General features: G+C 40.5%; 1 protein-coding gene across 1 annotated transcript in view; it reads right to left on the bottom strand.

Moving 5' to 3' along the window:
- The window catches only part of slc45a4a (solute carrier family 45 member 4a), a 45,829-nt gene that overhangs the window by 18,859 nt on the left and 13,124 nt on the right, over positions 1-13,846 (bottom strand). Inside the window, exon 3 of the mRNA XM_020597580.1 lies at positions 9,614-11,014. Within this exon, the coding sequence (XP_020453236.1) occupies positions 9,614-9,917 (304 nt within the window). The 5' untranslated portion in view covers positions 9,918-11,014. The remainder of the gene's footprint in view (positions 1-9,613; positions 11,015-13,846) is intronic.

Raw genomic sequence — 13,846 nt, 5'->3', positions numbered from 1 at the left:
TTGTGTTTCTATCTTGCATCTCTTCTCCTCCCACGCCTCCTCTCCCTCTCTCACAGTGAACTTAAAGTAAACTCCAAACTAAAAATCAAACAAACTTGACTTTTTCCTGAAGAATCGGCAAATCTCAACCTCATTCTCTCCTCCTTTCTCTCTCCCCTCTCTTTCCCATCCCTGCTGTTCCCATTCTCCCATTAACACAAAACAATCCGTTCATATCCTGCGCCGGCGTGAGAAATCCGCAAGGAAAATGACAAGAGTCTCTGGAAAAAGCTAGAGAAATGGTGTGAAAGTGAGAGCAGGGCAGAGGTCACGAAGGGAGAAAGTGGGAGGAAGGAAGGAGGGTGAGAGCGACAGAGCAAGCAACAGAAGGTACGAGGAAAGGAGAGGAGGAAGCAGGTGTTTGTGAATAAACTAAACAAGTGAACTGAGTCAGGTGCATTATTCAGAGAGGAAGAAAGAAAGAAATGTGTTTGGTGACAGATGGTCTTTGTGAGCAGATTTAAAATATTAACAACAATATTTTATTATTGATAAGCATCTGACTCGAGGTTGTATGCCAAAACTGAAGGCTGTAAAGTTTTATTATTTAAGTGAAAGCACACACATTTGTCTCTGCAGCTGAACAAATGACATTGTATCTGTGATTTAAAACATTTACAAATGTAGAACAAATATACTGGTTAGTTAAATCTAAGTTAGTGAATGAAATCTGCAACTATTTGGAAATGTTTGTCCATTTTATTAATCAATCATTCATTATACCCATCTGGATGGTTCTTTGTTTCTAATTTGTGCATTTATTTCTGTTGATCTACGTTTTTAAAAATATATCTTAATTAACCAACTGTGATTTGAAGCTGTAAAACACAAATGTTAGTTCAAGTTCATGGAGGGCTCGTGTGTTTTATAGGCACTGTAAATGTTGAGCTAACAGCTTTGTAACAAAGCGGCACATCCTGCAGATATTTACGAAACCTAGTGACCTAAACACTGCTGAGAAAATAGCAAATAAAAGGAAAAAGACAAGCGTGCACTACTTGCTGACTTCCTCCGCCAACGTTTATGCCTGCATGGATAATAAAATGAGAAAAGAAAAGGGCTTAGAGAGAGAAAGACAGCAGGAGAGAAATTGAGTCACAGCTTTTCCCAGCAGCGAGAGATGGTGAGAACACAATCACACAACAGGCACACACAGCCCATAGCACCCAGACACAAGCAAATCAGCAAGCAAGCAAATGTAGACACAATGTACACAAGCAGCACAGCCAAGGTCATCCTTAACAAAGTGCCTAGCTGAGTGAAATACTGAGTGATGTGCTGGTGTGTGTGTGTGTGTGGCACAGCTGACGACAAAACTGCTAACCCGCTTAGTGCAGTAAGCAGAACAACAGTGGTACAACATCTCAAGAAAACTGTACTTGAAATCCCAACATGTGTGTATCCTCACAAACTGTTAATGTCATCCTTTAGGGGACACAGAGGACTGCCTAAACTTTGCACAAAGACACACAATGTTTTATATCGAGTGGAAACTAGTTTCAGAATCATTCACTGAGCTCATTTTACACAAAAAGGTTGTGCATTGTGCGCTAAATGTCTGTGCATAAGGGTAAAAAGTGACATTAAAACTGCATGGAGCCTGCATGATGTGCACACACACAGAGCTGCTTCCAGTCAGCATCGTTATGCAACACCACTGCAGTAAACTTGAGAGGCTGATACTGAGAAAAAGAGAGGTAAAGGTGCATTAACTAAGATTTTACACACTGTCTGATAAAGGGAAAATGGGACAGGACATAGTGTCTCTCAGCTATACTACTGCCCTCATCTATGAGCTCTTCTGTTGTTATCAAAGTATGGTCCATAAATTAGCCCCACCTGCCACCACGAGTAATTATTTCAAACATCGTTTTGTCTACTAAAAGTCTGAAACAGTGGCTGCCAGACTGAAGAGAAAGTGGGACAAAGAAAGAGCAAAAACCAGGGTTAACATCACTTTGGCTTTTTGAGAATGAGAGAGTTAAAAGTCAGAATATTTATAATTTTGACAGGTAAGTATATGAGCTGGGATGTTTAGATACATTCCTGGAGTGTGGGTGAAGCATCATGATCTTAGACCCTTTGCATAGGACAACATACAGTATATGTATACTGCTTGCTGTAAAGGAACTACTACGCAAAATCACCTGTTTCAAATCTGACAGCCCGTGACTGTTTTTAACGATGACGATGATGGCTCCCACCATCATCGTTTTAGCTGGATACACAGGATGACAATATAAGATTAATGAGTCAGTATTCATCTATCCATCCTCTCATGTATGTACTGTCAGAGGCAACGAGGGTCGGTGAGAGAGCAGATGTTTTTCCACACCCTTTTTAAATTCATACACAAGCTAACCCTGAGGCAACCCATTACTGTCATGCTCTCTGGCTGCTGTCAGGCCCACTGTGTGTGTTTATGCTGTGTGTGTCGTGCTGTTAGGTCCTATTGATTTTCTAGCCACTGACTGACATACTGACTAACTGTGGTGTACAACAGTATGCCACAGTTCAAGTCACATTAAAGTCAGTACATGGGCAAACGCATGTGCCCAGATGAATGCATACAGTATAATATGGCATTGTCATAATACTAAAGTATCTGCTGATTCTGCATTTACCTAACATCACAAACACACATGAATGTTGTTTGTTAATGCTAGAACCCTCTCAATTACCTTGTCATGGTCCACGGGCCATATTTTGGAAACCACTGGCATCAGTCATCGCATACCAGTGTTGCTGTTTGTCTCGTCTTTCGCTGTGTCCAAATTACATTCAGAACCCCACCCTGCAACGCTGGTGATGTTAGCACATAACCCTCTCTAAACCCATCTGTGTCTCCATGTTTGCACAGTAATAAAAATCACTGCTGCCATTAACTAAAACTTTATAAAGAGGTAGGCTTTAAAAAACTGAAAGACTGCTGTGTTTGTCTTGTGCTCTCTTCTCTCTCTCTCTGGAGACAGGAAGAGGTGTAAAAGATAACTGATTGTGGTTAAAAGGACTCAGGCTGGCAGGAATACAATTTACAGTCAGTGATTCCTAATTCTCACCTTTTCTCTATAGATGTTTTTCCTCTTTTCCACATATTTCATATGTCTCTTGATAAATGCTTGTTTTGCTTTTTCTATTTGCCTCAACAACATTTTTAAAACATTTTATCCATCTGTTCTCCTACTCCATCTACCCTGTCGCTGAATGACAGATTATAGTGATTAGTCACTGTGTGACATCAAGCCAGTCATTTACATAACCCTGTATTACAGTGCACTGTCTGCAAGGTCATCTGCTGGATTAGACAAGATCAACATGATGGGATCACTCAGTGGATTAGGTTACTTGCATGCCAGCCTAAACAATGTGAGATCACACTGATTTACTGCACATGCACAATAGCATGCTACATGGGACGCTCCGTTTTGTAGCATATTACAACAAATAGCTAACAAATGTTACCTTTGCGTGCTAACTACATTAAAAAAAGCTTGACTGCAATTATTAAAGATGCTAAACTAATAAATAGCTATAGCAAATGATAAAACAAGACAGCATTTTGTAATATACTGATTATACTGAAATAACTAATTAAAATAATGAGCTGTGTTTTGAACACATCACAACATGCCCACAAAGTACGAGCTAATGTGCTAAAACCTCCCATTTAGCTGTCATTATACACGATACCAGATCCACTCAGGCTGCACATTTCACAAAACATTTCCAAATAACTGATTACATTCTGTGCATATAGTACATTTAAGGAATGATTTGACAAATTACTGCCACAGACAAAGTTCAGATAAACTTGTCAGTCCTACATGGGTCTAGAGTCTAGTGTTTTAAATAGTGAACGGTTTTTAAATTTATCTGCGAGGCAATCATCTCGTGTGGAAACCTGTAGCTTACATGTTGCAAATTTGGTTAAGGGAACGCCTAGGTTAGCTCACTAGCTCCAGGCCGAGATGTGGAAAGATCTATCTAAAAAGGATCCCTGTGTGTTTCCCATGGACCAAAGGTCACGTGACAGGTTGCCTCTGTTGGTCATTCAGCTTTGGCATGTACATATTAATGCCATGTGTTGTTTCAGAACACTGGGACATTTACTTCATTTAATTTCCTTGACTAAAAGTCAAAACACCAATACACTAACCTGGGCCGAGACTCTCAGCCACAGAGCCTGAATGAATAGAGGGACACTTCCTGAGTGTAATAATTGTCTTTAGTAAAGCCAAGAAGGCCTGCAAAGAAGGATAACAAAATTGCAGAGCTGCCAGCCCTGGGCATTAGTGGCACAGCTGCTGCTGTATGCACAGAAAGTTCATAAACTAAGCAAATAAACAGATTAATAATAATGAAAAAGCCCCTGGTGGGTCACCTTCAGACTGTGCTGCTCCTGATACCCAGCCAGAGTAACGTGGTTAGAAGAGACAAAGCAACAAAGATATCTTGGATATGTGTACTGTCTAGCAGAGAGGAACAAATACAAGCCACCTTTTTCTCTAAAACTGAATTTTTGAAGTCTTTTTTTTTTTTCCAAAGAAGTGGAAAACCTTTCCAGTACCATAAAATTATTTGCTTAGTTTCTAATGCAAATTAACTTGTCACAAAAATGTGATATAAATTAGTGTCAGTGTCTTGACAGAGGATAACAACTTGATGCAGTACACTAGAGAATAATTGTTCTGTCATGTATTAAACAGGTGGTTTAATAGACATCTCATTTCACTACCACTTTTCTCACTTGAGTTAGGAAAATCTGACTTTCAGGATTAAAATTACTTAACAGGGTAGTGTTTTTTTTTTTTTGCAGAGTCATTAAATAGGTGTAATAAATGAATGTACAACAATAATAAAATGACTGATCTCAAACCTAGTGCTGTAAGCTTCACTCGTTACCACAAACCATAATTTCTGCTGTTGTAAATTGAAATGTACTTCTTTGCAGGCCTTCTTGGCTTTACTAAAGACAAAGGTACTGCCTAGTGTTTGCAGGCACTTATCTCGCATACAGGGCTTTTTGTGCCCCTAATTGGAGACTAGGCTGTGAACTTGGCAGTACGTGAACTTTTAGTGGTTATCCCATTGTTCCTGAAGTTAGTGGAGCTCTGCTGCACCTCAAGTAGCCATGTCAGTTTCTTCTTCTGTCTTCAGAGAGCATCATGATGCTTTTAACTGCTTTTCTCTGCCACTTTGAGCTCAGTTCTGAGAAAGCTTATGTAATGTACCAGACTCAGACCAAAAGGAATGACAACGCATTGCATAACTTCATCACCTCCTCATTCCCAGCTCTCCTTTCAAAGGCATTCCTTTTCCTCCCTCTCTATCCATTCTTTTTTCCCTCTCTATCTTGCTTAATCCCTTTCCTATCACTGACTTGACCTCACCGTTAGTTGCATTAAGTCATTATTGTAGGTGATGCTCTTACTTGGGGCAACTTTCAATAAAGGCAGTATATGTAAAAGAAAGAGGCAGAATGAATCAAAGCCACTGACCAGTAAGTTAAATCTAAGTGCACCTTAGATTAAATTTATTTTCTTAATCATCTCTTTATTATCAGTGACTGGATCCTTCGTCTCAAAAAGAGAACATGGCTACAACCACTGATAACAGCCCTACAGGAGAGAATTGTGGCTCTGGTAATGCAGACATTGCTCACTGTACTCAAAATCAGCTACGTTGTTTCCCTATGCTACCATTTAAAAAAAAAAAAAAAAAAAAAAAACAGAAAAAAACTAACTGTAAACTCTGGGGTGAAATGTATTTATCCCCCTAGTGTCAACACTAGCTTGGCCAGTCTTAACACAGAAAATAACTACCAACATCTAACAACTTAAACCAGCCCAACAACTGCAATGTGTCCATGCCTTTAGCCTGCATCCTGGAATCCTGCCAGGAGCTCGGAGACACAGCGCCTCGGCATGCTCTCCACACAGCACCTTGTAAGGCAGATGTTTCTTATCCTTTCTCTGGGATGTGTAAACATGGGCTCCTTGACCAAACTGTGTCTGCTGAAAACTCACACAAAACCATGCGCTCTCTTTCAGCGACCCATTGTTATGGGGTTATACACAATGGTTTCACTCAGAATGAGCCAACTAGCCAGCTTACCAGTTAATTCCAGGAGCTACAGTCGGTCCCCAGCAACATGGGGTGGGGGGGGGTTGTTTTCACATCAATACATCAGTTTGTCTGTTAGTAGGTGAAAATATGAATGGAGCTGCGCAGAACCAAACTGAGAGGAACACTTGGCTTTGATTAGATGAGGCGGAGGGCGAGGAGGAAACGCAGTGAGCGTGGCTTCACACTTGACGATGGATAACTGCTAAAAGGTTATACGTGATCAAATCTAACCTAGTGAGCTGATCATTGATGTGTTACAAAGACTGGAATGTGGTGTTCCATTCAAAAGAAAGTAGGTCACCAACACATAAGCCCAAATGTATTTTCCTATTCCTAGTTTACTTCTGTTTGCTCTCACCTTGTTTGTTGTATCAACAGTTCTTTGACTCGTTACAATGGTCTTATCAATATTTTTACAATTGTGTTTTATTGGCGAAATGGTTTTGGGCCATAGAGGATTTCTTCACTATTAAATCGTACGCAGAATTTATTTCCAGCTTAGACATGACTACCCCACTAATCTTTCCAAATCGTTTCACACTGAACTACCAGTGTAGCAACATTAACTGAAAACAGAAGTTGAGATTAAATGAATCAACATATTGAAATCACTTCAACCATTGTATATATTACAAAAAAGAGCGATAAGAATTGTGCATAAGATGGGGTATAGGGATCACACCAATGTAGCTTTCATACAGTCTAAATTGTTAAAATTTTTTGATTTAGTGGGATATAAGACTGCTGTGTTTATGTATAAAGCCAGGAACAATTTATTACCTGGTGGAATTCAAAAACTATTTAATGAAAGGGAAGGGGGATACAATTTAAGGGGTCAGTTAAATTATAAAATTCATGCTATACGTACAACCAAAAAAAGATTCTGTATTTCCATAAGTGGGGTAAAACTATGGAATAATTTAAGTGTAGACATAAAAAATAGTAATAGACTTGACGAGTTTAAACATAAATATAAAGGTATGTGTCAATCAAGATATATGCAAGAACAGGCTCAACGATTAATCAGGTGTAACACTGTGGGTGTGGTGTATGAATGTTAACACTGTACTACTGCTACTTGTGTGATGTAGAAGATAATTATCAAAGTATGTAATTATGTAAGAATGCTAACAGTCTGTAATATTAGTATATCACTAGCGTGGTGTAGAACATAATTATCTATGTAGTAATACTGCTTGCAAACCAATGATGGTAAGATGATGTCATGGGGTAGGACTAGATAAGTCTGACTTCTTCCTACTCCGTTCAAGCATGTACTAGGTATAAGCAAATTGATATTGGATTTGTGGATATGTGTGAAATTATGTGTGTTGACATATTGACTGTCGTTACATGTTTGAAAGAATCAAATCAAATCAAAAAAATACTGACAATGAAGCTACAAACAGTGGTGAACCCAGGGAGAATTATCACCTGCCTAAACTGGCCCCCTCAGTTCTACAGAGCATATCAATCCTTTTTCAGCACATTTGTTTTGTAGACCACAGCTTCACAGTTCACTCTTATTAGCCTTGTTTCCAACCAGAGCAGACAGTGAGTTCTTATCAAAAAGGCTGTAATAAATCAGCTATTTGCTATTTTCCCAGCACCAAAACATCAGGCTCACAACTAGTAAAACATTTAGCTGTTAATGAGTGAGACATTTTTCTTAGGAGGCAGTCAAGACTAAAAAAATTGCTTTGGAGAAAAAAAAAGTGAAAGAACTTGAACATGCTTTACACTCCTTCTGAACTTTGATAACCCCCTCCCTATGCTAGTTAAGGCCTGTCTGTGTCAGACACCCCTTAACACATCCTCAAATGACTGGTTATGTTGCATCATTTCTGTAACAAGGCTGGCACATTAAACAGTGCTGATATGTCCATGTTGTCTTGCTCCACAAGAAAAGACATTACTGCTGCTTTCAACTTTATTCACACAACAAATGTGCTGACTGGCCTGTTAGCACTGTGATATTAAACCAAGAGGTTTAAACATGGCTGTAATCTGAATAGAGCTACTGTCCCGTTTCAGGCAGTCATGCAGCCTGACATCCACATGGTGGTGGAAGTGTGGCCACTACTGGCTGCAATCTACTTCATAATTCATTTAGAGGGAAGACAATCCTCTCTGCCTATGATCAGGATAAAAGATCAAACTAATGACAGACAATTAGTCTGACACAAAAAGACCACCATGACTGGACTTACTCTCTTTATAACTGATGAATCTCAGCTAGCCAATAAAGTCCTCTTTCTGTCTGCTTTATTGATTTCAGTGGATTAATCTGGAGCAGATGTACCTCTCTGTGGTTCCAATATCTACCAAGAGAGAACAGGTCAGGACGGCAAAATCAGAACAAATTAGAACAAAAAAAAAAGCAGGCAGCATACTACCACAGGAGACAGGCCTGATATAAGGTTACAGTAGCTATGATTAAAAGCTACACGCATAAACAGAGTAAATCCCAACATTGCTATTATTATTTTAGGGCTGAAACCAATGCAATTAGAGCACAGCACTCTTCAGAAAAAAACTTTAACTTCCAAGACTTGCCAGGTTTTAGCACCGTCCATTTGAAATGACAGAAAAGTGTAAGCAGGTCTTCCAAAGCCAGATATTATAGTGGCTGGAGAGCGACCAGTCATGTCGACTTGGTTATGAAGGTAGGAGATCACGCTATGTCGCAGAGGAGGAAGGAGAGATTTGGAGAGAAAAGCAAGAAAGAACGGGGACTGCATGGGAAGTGACTCTGAATTATAAATAAGGTTACGGCTGCTTCAGCCTTTTATCTCCCTCTCATGTTCTTGCCCCTCTTCCTCTCCTCCTTTTCACTCTTCACACCCTCTACATTTTCTCTTTGGGCTCTAGAGTAGTACTCCAGACAAAAGTGGACTTGGCATTTTCTCAAAAATTATCAAAGAAAACACTAGATGCAAATGACAGCACGCTGTCTGCACGTGTGCGTGTGTGCAGGGAGTCAGAGTCCGAGCCAGCTAACCTCCTGACAGGCCCAGTAAAAGACCATCTGAAAAGGGTGAATGGAAGGTGTGTTACATTCTTGAACATTTTAGCTGCCAAGGTGTCTTCCTGAATGCAAGGACAAACAGCAGACTCCCTGCTCCCAGTCACAGACTTTTATAGCTCCTTTTATTCCAAATATTTCTGTTAGCAAAGATTCCATGTTCATATCCTGAATAAGAAACCCAAGATCCTGCCCAAACACAGTTTGTTAAAGGTTACTAAAAATTTTTTCCTGATGATGTTTTCAAGACTGAAAAGTAAAGAGGAAGTGTTTTTCTTGACCAGGTGGGCTGCACTCATTTTTTTTAAATTGGAACAGTTTTTCTGAAATTTAGCACTCAACAGATGCTGATGTGAGTAATAAAATAGTGTTTTTATGTAAATGTGTTTTCTTGATCGGTGCGTTTGTGGACTCGTTACTTACCAATCTGCAGCAGTACAGGTGTGACCAGTGCCGTCTCCATGGCGTAGCAGAATTCCCGACCGAACATCACGGCCCCATGCATCAACCATCTCTTCAAAGAAATGCCTTCTATCGATCCTTCGCTTGCTGACTCCTCCCCTCCTTGACCTCCTCCTCCTCCCAATCCATCCGTTTCCCCTCCTGCTCCTCCTTTGTCCTCATCTGAACCTGATGCTGTGGAGTTCTTGTTATTAACCCCGCTCACCAGAGATCCGACCTGCATAGCGTCAGCCTCCGTGTTCTGGGGAGGCATGGTGGAGGGCATGCACGCAATGAGTAAACAAGTGCACCTCTTCTAGCACACTGGCAAATCTGAGAACAATTACCTGTAGCAACAAAAGTAAAAAAAAAAAAAAAAACAACTTCCCTGCTTCCACGAAGGACTTATATCAAGTTACCTGTGGCCACTTTGAAACCAACAGTGTCTTCGTAACTTAATTACAATCCTTACAAGCCACAAATTGCAAACTGTGGTTGTAGCTGGTTATGTAGTATTTACTGCTTTAAAAGAATAAAACGATGGAGTGCTAACACCACTAAGACACTAAGATAAAAAAAAAACAACTTTTACAGATAGTGTCCCAGCACACGAGATAATAAAACTTATCTAAAACTGGTCCTGCTAAAATTCCAAAGACTGTGGACACTAAAGAAATAAAGAAAACTGGATATATAGATCTATATAGACCTATTGGATATATAGATCTGGCATAAATCAGAATTTACAGATCTGCTAGAGTATAAAAAAAAGCAAGCTAAATGACCACTCAGTTGTCCTCTAAACAAGCAGACCTCCAAAAAGCACTGCAGCTTCAAATTCAGAAGTATTAATCCTTCTCTATCCTAGTTCCCCCCACCACCCAGGACTGGAAAAAAATAACAAGGTCAGCTTTCCAAATGCTTGTAGAAAATACTGAAAATAAAGGAAGCAGTTGAACTTTTACAGGAAGAGTGTGCAGTACATTCCAAGAGTAAACTTGTACATTCCCTTCTTTGTGTGCGTTTGTCAGGTGTATCAAATACTGCCTAGAAAACTCTGTCAGCTTTATTTGGTATGTCAGTATCTCAGTTTGTGTGTGCATGTGGTGTGCTTGTGTGTGAATGTGTATGTGTGTGTGGTGTGTGTTTATGGCTTTTTTCTCATTGAGGTTACCACCTCTTTTTCTTTACTGTCTATTACAAGCAGTAAAAATCCATATAGAAGACCACTCAGTAAGTTCCAGAGTCATTTTGTGTACGAAGGGCTGGATGGAGGGCTGGGTGATGGAGTGGGTGCGGGCACGGGGGGAGGGGGGAGGAGGAAGGCAGGCGGTGAAGGTGGGTGGAGCTCCTCTGAAAATCCCCATCGATTGGCTGATCAATCTGGGGAACAGGAAACCAAGTCGTACGGCCATTGGTCAGGAGATGGTTGGTGGAGAAGAGAGAGGGAGGGGGGAAGAAAAAAAAAAAAAAACAGTGAATTAGAGAACATGTATTGACCAGAGCATGGGGCTTTGCTACATATAAACATCATGCCAGTATCTCAGGTCTGTCATACAGGGTGTCAGGTGTGTCGATGTGAAGGTAAGCAGAGCATAGCATCAATTGTACAGCTGCCTCGATCAGTGGACATAATTGATTACTTCAACCTTGAAAATGTATTGGCATCAATATTTTTAACCAACGCACCATTTTATTTTTAAATCAACTTTGAGTTCCACAGCTCTTCAGTCATTAACTGTGTAAAATACAGAAGAAGAGCACTACGTAATTGCTGTGTGCTTGTGTCAGTCGTTTTTGGCTTCGATCATAACTACAGAGTTAGAAAATCATGGCGGCCGCAGCAGGCTGACTCATTTGAATAAGAGGTTCAGAGCAAATGTTTTCAAAGATTGAAGGCTTTGAAAGAACGGGAGAACTTTAAATTGTCAGAAAACCAAAGGGTGGTTTGTGGGCAAGGTTTCATTACCATACCACAGCAGTACGAGTACCTGAAAGGAAAACACACACACACACACACACACACACACACACACACACACACACACACGCTATTCTGGATGACGAACAGCCAGTAGATTATTTTATGATATTGGATATATACTGTAACAGCGCTAATGTGTCTACTGTGTTTGTGCCTTCTGTTATACAGTCTGTGGTTGGTGTGTATTGAGCTTGTTGTGACCTGTTTGGAGGAAAATTAATCCACTAATCTGTAAAACAGTGGATAGAGGATTCAACAGAAGAACAGGAGTTGATAGCTGACACATCAGTGCTGGAAAAAGGAGGTTTAAAAAAGGCCTCTATAGAAACCAGTGACTGTGGGTGTTTTGATGTGCATCATAGCTTGCACCAGCTCTGTTTTTACCCTTAAGTGCTTCATTAATGTTGCTTGAGGAAAACTGCCAAGTGTTTTTTTTTCTCATTGCTCCCTGCCGATCCCCATTACACACAGTGACTAAGACTCACTAGTGGCAGTTTGTTACATTGTGTACAAATGCGGTTTTTCACGTTCAGGCTGTTTTGTTTTTCACACAAATTAGAAAAATGGATCTCTCACTCTTGTGATGTCCTTCCATGCAAAATGTTTTGCCTTTTAGATATGAACATCATAAAGCTCTGCAAACACTCAAATACAATAGAGGTGAGCGGAATTTTGTTTGCATTCACAGCCATAAAACACTGGCTACAATATGAACGAGAAAAAAAAACACACTGCATGGATGTTCAATGATAAATTCCAAAGTGTGTGTTTTTGTGTGCAGCGGGCCACTGGATTATAACCAATGGAGACCGTGCATTTTGATCAGGTCACATGCACTCTGGAGCAGGTTTTCTTTAAGAGCCTTTCTGTGTTTCGCTGCATTACACCCTTCCCTCAGTTCTGACCAGTCTTGGCACTCCTACTATGGAGCAGTACCCCCACAGCATGATGCTGAAATAGTCGTCCTGCCAGCAGGGTTTCCATCTCTGCAAGGGAACTTATGAAGCTCTGTTAAAGTGAGCGCTGGGATCTTGGTCTCCTCCCTGACCATGGCTCTTCTTGCCTATTACTTAGTTTGGACTCAGGTGGAGATCTTGTGTTTCCAGGCTTCTTCCATTTCACAGTTATTGAGGTCCCTGTGCTCCTGGGAACACTCAGAGCTTTAGAAATGGTTTTAAAACACTTGTCCTGATCTGTGCACTTTCCCATTGAATTGAATGGGAACGCGTGTCCAGACCTTTGACCGGTAGTGCTACCAAAATACAGTCTGTCATGAAAGAAGAGGAAAGTTATAATGAGGTTGAAAAAATATGGAGAGGATGGAACTGAAGCAGAGGAAAAAATAAGAGAAGGAAAACGAAGGCAAACAAGTGGAAAGTAGGACAGAGGTAGGCTAAGAAAAGACAGGAAAGGCAGAAGTGTAGGACCTAAAAACAGTCACATATTTGTCAAGAAAGTGCTTTAAAAACTTTAGTTATTTTTTAAGCCTTCAGATTGACAGAGAATTAAAAGGGAAAGGACCACACAGGCAATGAGAGTGAGAAGGAGGGATGGAAAGGAGATGCATGTAAAGTTCAAAAGTCAGGGACAAATTAAGAGCAATCATCTCCTGTGTCTCACAGATCAACACAGCCAGGCCTTCTGAACCTGCAAACACACACGCACACCTAAAGACACATGACCCAGCTCTATTTTAGCAAGTGTTTATTCCTGTGCCACAGACCAGATCACCTGTGACAGCCACATGGAATCAGGGCAAGCTTGGTCTTTCTAACTTGGGTGTTACAGAGTATATGAATTCAATGTTTAGCCTTGTGTCATTCTAGTTCATCTTTTACCGAGACACTGACTGCTGACTCACAAGCTGCTCTGCACAGCTATGCATGCACACCAACATTCCCATGAAAAGAAACCACGCTCCCAGATTTGGGAAGTAAATGGCACAGATAAGTACTGGAGAGGCGGAGAGGAGAGGACGCAAGAGTTAACCAGAGACTGGATGTGTGCATTTATTTAAAAAGAACCTTCCGGGTTGCAAGGGAGAGCAGACGTTTACTGCTCCTCTTGTCTGTTCTAAGATTTTTCACATCTTCTACATTTTCAAGTCTTTGAACAAATTCTACAACTATTAAAATGCCTCCAAGAGGGAAAAGAGCTAATAAATCAGAAGCGAACGAGGATGTTGAGGCAGAAGAGGATTATATTTCAGCGGCGCAAGTAACAGAGATGTT

The sequence above is a fragment of the Monopterus albus genome, unplaced genomic scaffold (assembly GCF_001952655.1).
Source record: "Monopterus albus unplaced genomic scaffold, M_albus_1.0 scaffold34.1, whole genome shotgun sequence".
Classification (NCBI taxonomy): Eukaryota; Metazoa; Chordata; class Actinopteri; order Synbranchiformes; family Synbranchidae; genus Monopterus; species Monopterus albus.
The sequence above is the reverse complement of the archived record's forward strand: the minus strand, read 5'-3'. Positions and strand labels throughout refer to the sequence as shown.